Raw genomic sequence first — 9,562 nt, 5'->3', positions numbered from 1 at the left:
GTTGGCTTTGCTTTGAAGCAACCGTGCAACTCTTCCAACGGGTGAATCACAACCCTAGGAGGGTTTACTCAGAAGCAAGCCACATTGCCAGCAACCAAGCTTACTCCCAGGTAAAGGATCGCGTTTTAGTTCTTTGCATGAAAATCAGTGGGGTTTAACAGCGCTTAACAGGGTTGCCTACACTGCTTCCCCAAAACTAGGTCTTAGGTTTAATGCTAATAATCAAGCCCAGCGGCCCAGGCCAGCCTAGATGTGTGTGTGTGTGGGGGGCGATTTCCCCCTCCCCTCCATGATGAACTCTGTGCGTGCCCACAGAGAGGGCTCTGAGTGCCACCTCTGGCACCCGTGCCATAGGTTCGCCATCACTGCCCTATGATATCCACTACCTTCAACACAAGTGGGTTCCTCAGCACAACTTAGGGTGAGAAGCTGGGTAGAGGGAATTTCTTTGCGAGGCGAGCAAAGTCTTTCACGGTCCGGTCAATCCACTCTTTGTACTTGAGGCACACTACGTACCCCCGAACCTTTTTCTCAAAGTTGTTGGTTCCAGTAGCCTGCAACGTGAGCGTGTCCTCGGTCCTGGCGACTGGGAACTCTAAGGCCTCCATGATGGAAGTCAAGTTGTTGATTAGGCCTCGGATATGAAGCTGGGTGGTTTTCAGCATCTCCACCAGGTCCTCTTTGTCGGAGTTTAGCTCCATCTGGTCATTCCGGACCAGCACCAGGAACTCGAAGAACTTCTTGTAGGCCTTGTAGTTCTGACTGAGGCGGTCATAGTCACTGAGGTTACACCAGGTGAGGAAAGGCATGTCGGCCGACGGTACCCCCTCATAACCGATCCTTTGGGCACCAAAGTCAGGGTCGCTAAACGGACTGCCTTGGTGGATCAGCTGAAAAAACACACATACAGGAGTGAACATGAGGAAGGAAAGCAGCCAGAAACCCAACTATCTGACCCAATCCAGTCTAGCCAGAGGTGGGATCCAGCAGGTTCTCGCAGGTTCCCGAGAGTAGGTTACTAAATATTTGTGTGTGCCGAGAGGGGGTGACTAATTGGTGATTTTGCCACGTGATTTTTGCCTTAGTTACGCCCCTCCTCTCAGCAGCAGCGCGCAGAACTTGAAGCAGTCTAGCAGGAGGTGCACCGGCGTGCGTGGCAGCCTGCGCCTGCGTGCATTCGTTTCCCGCCCAAGGACCGCCGCAGCGGCTGCGTCCTTGCCACAGCCCCGCCTCGAATGCCCGGCCACGCCCCCATCATGCCCCGCCCAACCCCATTGGCGCTACGCCACAGTTTGAATCCCACCACCATGGGAACCTGTTACTAACATTTTTGGATCCCACCACTGAGTCTAGCCTCTCAGTGTCTCAACTTCCACGCTTTTGTGAGATCAAAACAGAGCACATTGTTTTTCTCCCTCTCCCAAAATATTAGAACTTGAAGGCATCCGGTGAAGCTGATGGGCGGTAGATTCAGTACAGACAAAGGAAATAGTTATTTACACAGTGAGTGATTAAATTGTGGAATTTGCTGCCCGAGGATGTAGTGATAGCCCCGGGCATAGACAGCTTTAAAAAGGGAATTAGACAAATTCGTAGCGGAGGGATCTATCAGTGGCTGCTAGCTATGATGACTGAAGGAATCGTTTCCGTTGATAGGCAGTCATCTGAATTCCAGCGCCAGGAGGCAACATCAGAAGAAGAGGAAGAAGAATAATTTGGATTTATATCCCCCCTTTCTCTCCTGCAGGAGACTCAAAGGGGCTGACAATCTCCTTGCCCTTCCCCCCTCACAACAAACACCCTGCGAGGTAGGTGGGGCTGAGAGAGCTCCGAGAAGCTGTGACTAGCCCAAGGTCACCCAGCTGGCGTGGGTGGGAGTGCCCAGGCTAATCTGAATTCCCCAGATAAGCCTCCACAGCTCAAGCGGCAGAGCTGGGAATCAAACCCGGTACCTCCAGATTAGATACACGAACTCTTCACCTCCTACGCCACTGCTGCTCAGGGGAAGACCTCAACCTTTATGCCCTCCAGAAGAAACTGGTTGGCCATCGTGTAAGACAGGATGCTGGACTAGATGGGCCACTGGTCTAATCCAGCAGGGCTCTTCTCGTGTTCCAAATTAAGCCTCTGCCTCTCTAGCAGCGGCCAGCCATGGTGGAGACAGCCAGTGTGGCCTTGTGGCTAAGAAGACCTGAGTCCAAATCTCTACTCAGCTGACAAGCTCACTGGGGGCACTCTGAGGGAGGTTTCACAAAAGACATTGTCTTAAGCCTGAAAAGCTGAAGAGTTGCTATTAAAGTCCGGCGTAACCACACCCCCTGGTATTTTGTGGCTAGCTTCTGTTTTGGCGGCCATTTTGTGGTTGCGCCTATCACTCAGCATTAGTATTCCAAAGGCACCCACCAGCTCAGAAAGGCTTAGGGCCTCCTGCTTCAGAGGTTAGAGCAGTGTTTCCCAACCTTTTCGAGGTCAGGGTACCCTTGACCTCACTCCTCATATCTCACAGTACCCCTGCCGCCACCCTCCACCTTTCCCTCCCATTGCCCCTGCTTGCCACACCCCCCACCTTCCCCTCCCAGGGTGAAGGGAAGCACTGGGGGTGGCGGCGGCTGCTGACCTTGTGGCAGGCCCTGCCCCATGGGCCAGCTCCATGTCCTTGCTGGCGCTGGTGGGAGTCACCACAAAAATGAGGGAGGGGGGCGGTAGTGTTGCCGCGGTACCCCTGGGACATGCTCACGGCACCCCAGGGTACCACGGAACCCCGGTTGAGAATGGCTGGGTTAGAGAAAGAGAGAAGATACACGGTCTCTCCACGTACTTCGTTCGCTCAGTTCTCCCATCCACCTCCTAGTCAGAGGCGTATCTAGGGAAAATGTAGCCTGGTGCAAAATCTGAGTTTTCTGCCTTCCCTGCCATGGGCAGCTGCCCTCCCACACCACAACCAAACAACTTTTTTTTTGCACCAGGTCTTAAGGTCAGTGTATGGACATGGGGGGGGGGGGAGAAGGAGGGGTGTGAGGGTGATTTTCTGCCCCCCACGTGACTAAATGGCCGCAGCCAGGGGACATTTGACACCATATTTCCAGAGGTGGGATCCAGCAGGTTCTCACAGGTTCCCGAGAGTAGGTTACTAATTATTTGTGTGTGCCGAGAGGGGGTTACTAATTGGTGGTTTTGCCCCGTGATTTTTGCCTTAGTTACGCCCCTCCTCCTCCTCAGCAGTAGCGCGCAGAACTTGAAGCAGTCTAGCAGGAGGTGCACCGGCGTGCGTGGCAGCCTGCGCCTGCGTGCATTCGTTTCCCGCCCAAGGACCGGCGCAGCGGCTGCGTCCTTGCCACAGCCCTGCCCAGGAATGCCCGGCCACACCCCTGTCATGCCCCGCCCAGCCCCATTGGCGCTACGCCACAGTTTGAATCCCACCACCATGGAAACCTGTTACTAAAATTTTTGGATCCCACCACTGCATATTTCCCCTGGGTAGTACGCCCCTGCAACTAGCTGCACGCTGGGAAAGGCTGTAACGGTTGAATTACTGCATAGGTGTCTTACCAGGAAAACAAAGGTAGTAAATATATTCTGCAAGTGTGAGGTAAAACTATTAGGGTCAGCCACCCACAGAAATGGATCGGTATTTGGACTTGGGGGAGGCCACTAGGAAATATACGCTTCTGCTGTCACCTCTGAGTAATTCCGGGGGCGGCACCCGCCGGCCCTTCACCCATTTGGAATTCGTGGGCAGAGAAACAGGCCTCTCGTTTCCCAGACTAATGAACCATAATTCCACCTAAGTTAGTTTCTCGTTTCGGTGGATGCTGGCAGCCCGCCCGCCTGCCCAGGTATGGGCAGGGATGACCTCATTTACATCTGGCATCTTACACCCGGGCAGGTTGGGGGAAGTGGAGCCTACAAATATTTGGGCACGCAGCCACCCTGCAGAGCAAGGATATTAGGCCTGGGAGCCATTGTGGCCTCTTCTGCTGATCCCAAATTCGGAGAGGGTGAGGGACGGACCTCCACACCCTGGATCATGTTGCAGGGTCATTATAGTTGTGGAACAAAGGAGCCAGGGGCAGACTTAGTGTTGTGTTTCCTGTCGTCAGTACAGGTCTGCTCTGGTTCAGGAAGAGAATGAAGGTTAGGATAGGGTTGCCAGCTCTGGGTTGGGGAACACCTGGAGATTTGAGGGGTGGAGCCTGAGGGGGGCGGGGTTTGGGGAGGGCGGGACTTCAATGGGGTAGAATACCATAGAGTCCACCTCAGAGGCGGGGCTACCAGGGGGCGGGGGTGGTGCACCACGAACCGGGTTTTGGGTGATGTGGGGGGCGCAAAATTCCCCTGACCCCTCCCCCTTCCCCAGGCCCCTCCCCCTTCCCCCCACGGCGCCCCCCACCCCACTTCCTACACTTACTTTAGTTCCTTTCCTTTTCCTATAACTTTTTCAGGCTGGAAAAAAAGGCCTGTTCACAGTACAGGTTAAAAACGGCCTGAGGAACTACAGTTCCCAGGAAACCTTGGGGCTCACAAGGTCTCCTGGGAAGTGTAGTTCCCATCAGGGCCATGGGGGGCGGGTGGAAAATATAGACTGCTCACCGGGCGCAGTTTGGCCCAGCTACGCCTCTGGTCCACCTTCCAAAGTGACCATATTCTTTAGGTCAGGGATCTGCAACCTTTACCACCCAAAGAGCCATTTGGACCTGTTTTCCATGGCCCTGAAGATCTACTGAGCCGGAGAGGCGGCTCCGCATGGAGAGGCGCCTTCAGTTCGGCCCCTCCACTCACCTCTCCTTCCAGCGCTGCTCTGGAGGGCTGGAGGGACACACCCACGCTACCCTCCGACCGCCAGGCCACGCGGAGCCGCAGTATAAGGCTGAAAGAGCCGCATGTGGCTCCAGAGCCGCAGGTTGCAGACCCCTGTTTTAGGTGAACTGATCTCTGTCTCCTGGAAATCAGTCGTAATAGCAGGAGATCTTCAGGTACCACCTGGAATTGACAACCCTTCCTGGAGACCAGTTGCAATCGCAGGAGATATCCAGCCACCACCTGGAGGTTGTAAGGTGATGGAGTCAGCAACGCTACTCATCTTGAAGCACTTCCGTTCCTCCTGAACCTTGCAACGTGGCTTGGTTGTAGGTCTATCAACTTTGAGCTGAAATCTGGGGTTCTCCCAGAATTAGAACACACCGCCACGCTGCAGACACCAGTCCCCCAAGAGGAAGGAGCGGCTTGAAAGCCGGAAATGACATCATGACGATGCCCTCAGATTCACCCAAAAATCTACAGCTAAACCAGCGAACCCTAGCCGTCATTTCCAGTGATTGCCTCACTGTTCCCCTCTGGTACTTACATAGGTGTGCACAAGGACAGTGCTGTTGAGTTGCATGTGGCGGGCCAGGTTGAAGGTTTGGTTGATGGAAACGGCGGCGGCAGGAAGATCAGGCCGCGGGGAGACCACGTGCAGGAAGACAGCGCAAACCACCAGGAGGCTTCTAGCTAAGAAGGTACAAGCAGGTTGCTACAGATAGAGATCCCCACATTTTGCTGCCGGGTGTGCTGCAAAGACTTTGGCCACAAGTCTTCCTTGTTTGTGATCTTCTGAACCGCAAAAACGGGGACTTGGACTGGTTTGAAGAGTGGGGAGACTCACAAACCCGGATTCTAGGGAAAAGCACCCTTCGTGTGCCTTCCGATCTTCAGCTTATTTATATAGAAGAAGAAGAAGAAGAAGAAGAAGAAGAAGAAGAAGAAGAAGAAGAAGAAGAAAAAGAAGAAAAAGAAGAAAAAGAAGAAGAAGAAGAAGAAGAAGAAGAAGAAGAAGAAGAAGAGGAGGAGGAGGAGGAAGAGCGGATTTATATCCCCCCTTTCTCTCCTGCAAGGAGACTCAAAGGGGCTTACAATCTCCTTTCCCTCCCCTTCCCCCCACAACAAGCACCCTGTGAGGTGGGTGGGACTGAGAGAGCTCCGAATAGCTGTGACTAGCCCAAGGTCACCCAGCTGGCGTGTGTGGGAGTGTACAGGCTAATCTGAATTCCCCAGATAAGCCTCCACAGCTCAGGCGGCAGAGCTGGGAATCAAACCCGGTTCCTCCAGATTAGAAACACGAGCTCTTAACCTCCTACACCACTGCTGCTCCTATAGTAATAGGAGCAGCAGCAGCAGCATCAACAATAATAATAATGTGCCACCAAGAGGCCACCAATTTGTGGCAGCCATTCCCAGCGTTCATAGAATCATAGAACTGAAAGAGACCCCAAGGGCCATCAAGTCCAACCCCCTGCCATGCAGGGACACACAAGGCAAGAGGTCAGCTTTCCTCTACATAGTAACCCAGATCTTTCTGAGTGGGCCGCCCATCCAAATACTAACCAGGACCAACCCTGCTTAGCAGCCAAGCTCTAACAAATTTGGAGCTAGCCTGGGCTAGTACCGATTGATCGATTTTCTCTATTTTTTAACATATACAGGATCTCTAGGTAGCTACAGCATTAAAACATCTCCTCACATAAACACATCCATTAAAAACACAACATGCAAAAGTTTTTTTAAAAAACCACATGGACTTGTCAACATTGTCACAGACATTCGGATGAGTCATACGCCTTCTGAAAGTCTTCCACCCGTAGAAGATCCCCAGGTGTCAAACTCGCGCCCCTCCAGATGTTATGGACTACAGTTCCCATCATCCCCTGCCAGCTGGCAGGGGATGATGGGAACTGTAGTCCATAACATCTGGAGGGCTGCGAGTTTGACCCCTATGCTTCATTCTTGGGGTCTTGGCCAAAGAACTGTACTTACCCAAGGGGAAAGTCATGGCTACTTCGATTTGATGGAACCGTTCAATCTTGCTTGGGAGGCTGGTTTCTCGTTGTCGCCCCCAAATGGCCGATGAAGGTATCCCAGAAAGTTTCTACTGCTGCCCCCAAGTGGAAGATGAGGGCATCTCTCTGCTGTACTGAATTCCTTCTACAAGGATGCTCTCTTCCTAACACCTCTGCCTGACTCCTCCTTTTGGGCTGAAGCTCTGGCTGGTACTTGAGCCCCAGCGAGAGGCTTCTTTATAGCCAGACAAGGTGCTCTCCCCATCTTCTGTAATTCCCCAGCTCTCCTCCCCTCCCCTTGGAGGCAAACACCTCCTCCAGAAAGGGGGAAATAAAGCATTTCCTGGAGTCTGTTCTTAAGAAGACATCGGCTGGGGGTGGCAGTGTGTGTGTGTGTGGGGGGGGAGTAAGGATGTGAGGGAGGGCGAAAAGAGGTGGGGCCGATTGTGAAATCACTTCTATTTCCTGCACGAGGAGAAAAGAAAAGAAAGGAATAGAAAAGAGGGCCCAGGAGGACGGTTGCGAAGTATTTCGTTTCTAAGGCATTCCTGGCTGGCGACACAGGATTTCAGGTGTTCGTCCTGCAAAACCAGGTAACCTCATGGAAGGCCAAAAAGCCAGTCTATTGGAGTCTAACAGACAGTGCTCAAAACCCATCAGTTTGTCCTGGCTCCGCCCCTTGGCTCTCACCTGGGGCTTCTCTCTTAGCTCTGCCAACCTCCAGGTGGGGCCTGGAGAACTCCTGAAATTTCAATCAATCTCCTGCTTTCCTGGAGAAAGCGACTGCTCTGAAGAAAAGGAGGAGTCTGGATTTATACCCCACCTTTCTCTCCTGTAAGGAGACTCAAGGTGGCTTACAAGCTCCTTTCCCTTCCTCTCCCCACAACAGACACCTTGTGAGGCAGGTGGGGCTGAGAGAGTCCTGAGAGAACTGTGACTAGCCCAAGGTCACCCAGCAGGAATGCAGGAGTGTGGGAACACATCTGGTTCACCAGATAAGCCTCTGCTACTCCGGTGGAGGAGTGGGGAATCAAACCCGGTTCTCCAGATTAGAATCCACCTGCTCTAAACCACTACACCACGCTGGAATGTGGACTCCGCGGCATGATACCCTTCCCTCTCCAAACCCCGCCCTCCCAAGGCTGCATCCCCAAATCTCCAGAAATTTCCCAGCTGGATTTGGCAACCTTACTCTGCTTGCTGCTTCCGCTCCTGGATGTACCTTTTGGGTCCGCTCGTTGGGCTGGCATGGGGGAATCCAGCAACTTTTGAATTTTAAAAAATGGCCTCCCTTCCAAAAATGGGTGTTCTTTCTTTGTTTCTTGCTCACTTGCTTACCAGGGGGCTGAAACAGGTGAACTTCCCCCCACCCCCCAATAGCTTCGTCCTTCAACTGTCCTTTTGTCTACCCCACAACTGAGGGCAAAGTTTCTGGAATGGGGTCCGTAACGGCACAGACCACTCTGGGGGCATCTGTGTCCCGGCTCACCTTGATCCCGTCAGGCCCACTGAATTGTTTGGGGGCAGCTTGGATAGGGAATAATAAGCACGCGAAAAGCTTGCTAGACACCCACAAATTTCGCACCGGCCCCCAACCCAAAAGACCGTGGAAGAACAACTCCTTTCCCTCAGTCTACCTCCAAGGGCGCTTTCTCAATATTCCACACAGCGAACGTCGCTGCCGGTACTGTCCCTATACATCAGACTCAATCTCCCATATTTTGCTGTATTATTCAAAGTATAACAACTTTAGAATTGACTTGTGGGCACTGTTACCAACAGGATTCGCGCTGTTCTCCGATAAAAGAAAAATGTTTAAGCAGTTGCCATATTTTAAAGGCATATTTTACAATGTAAACAAACTCAGAGTGTGAAGGAAACCCAAGTAACCCAAGCGAGTTCACACCCTAAGAAACGGAATGGTGCTATGTGTTTTGAAGTATCTAATATTTTTCAACATTGCTATGTTACATTGTGACTGAAATATTGTTTGTTACCTAACATTTGTTGTTCATTATGACATGATTTTTCTGTATATAATTCTTCTATGAAGCAATAGGTTTGTATAACTTTGGTACAAAGAAATTTTTGTTTATGTTGTTATTCCTACGAAGCAATAGGAAAAAATACATATATATGAAAATAATCTCCAAGTCAAGTACATGTTTTTATGTTATACTATTATCCTGTGGGTCCTGTTCAAACTTTGAAAAATATTAGATGCTTCAAAACACATAGCACCATTCAGTTTCTTAGGGTGTGAACTCGCTTGTGTTACTTGGTGTTTTACAATGTAACAATGAGTGATTTTTTTAATGTATCTGGAAATGTTTGGTATTTTCTTGATTATATGCCTAATAAAGGTTCTGGACTGGACTGGACAGTAGAAGAACAGAGGATTACAGAGCCTCCCAGAGGCAGGGATGATAGACCCAAAATTGGGGATTAGTCACTAGGAGGGGCCCAGAGCCAGATCTCTGGAGGAAACAACTGCTTTAGGGCGGCCTTTTACGCCCGAGGTCCCTGCTCTCCCCCAAACCACGCCCACCCCAAACTCCACCCCCAAAGCTCCAGGAATTTCCAACCCTGGAATTGACCGACCTGTCCCCCCCCCCCCCCCGCCGGGGAAAACAGCAAGGTGTCAATTTAAAAAGTAAACAAACAATTAAAAATAGCCTGAAAGCCAGGAGAAATTGCATAATTTCCGCCTGGCACGCACAGGTACAGCTGACCTGCCGAGAAGAAGG

The 9,562-nt window shown here is 51.6% G+C and overlaps 1 protein-coding gene across 1 annotated transcript; it reads right to left on the bottom strand.

Annotated features, from left to right (window-relative positions):
• Window positions 1-374: 374 nt before the first annotated feature.
• Window positions 375-6,808, bottom strand: LOC125444323 (cardiotrophin-2-like). Its single transcript, XM_048516751.1, has 3 exons — window positions 6,793-6,808; window positions 5,345-5,490; window positions 375-890 (listed from the first exon to the last, which is right to left on the bottom strand). Exons 1-3 carry the CDS (start codon window positions 6,806-6,808, stop codon window positions 417-419), a joined length of 636 nt encoding a protein of 211 aa, XP_048372708.1. The 3' UTR covers window positions 375-416.
• Window positions 6,809-9,562: the final 2,754 nt, after the last annotated feature.

The sequence above is a fragment of the Sphaerodactylus townsendi genome, linkage group LG15 (genome assembly GCF_021028975.2).
Source record: "Sphaerodactylus townsendi isolate TG3544 linkage group LG15, MPM_Stown_v2.3, whole genome shotgun sequence".
Taxonomy (NCBI): Eukaryota; Metazoa; Chordata; class Lepidosauria; order Squamata; family Sphaerodactylidae; genus Sphaerodactylus; species Sphaerodactylus townsendi.
This window is presented reverse-complemented; position numbering and strand designations above follow the sequence as displayed.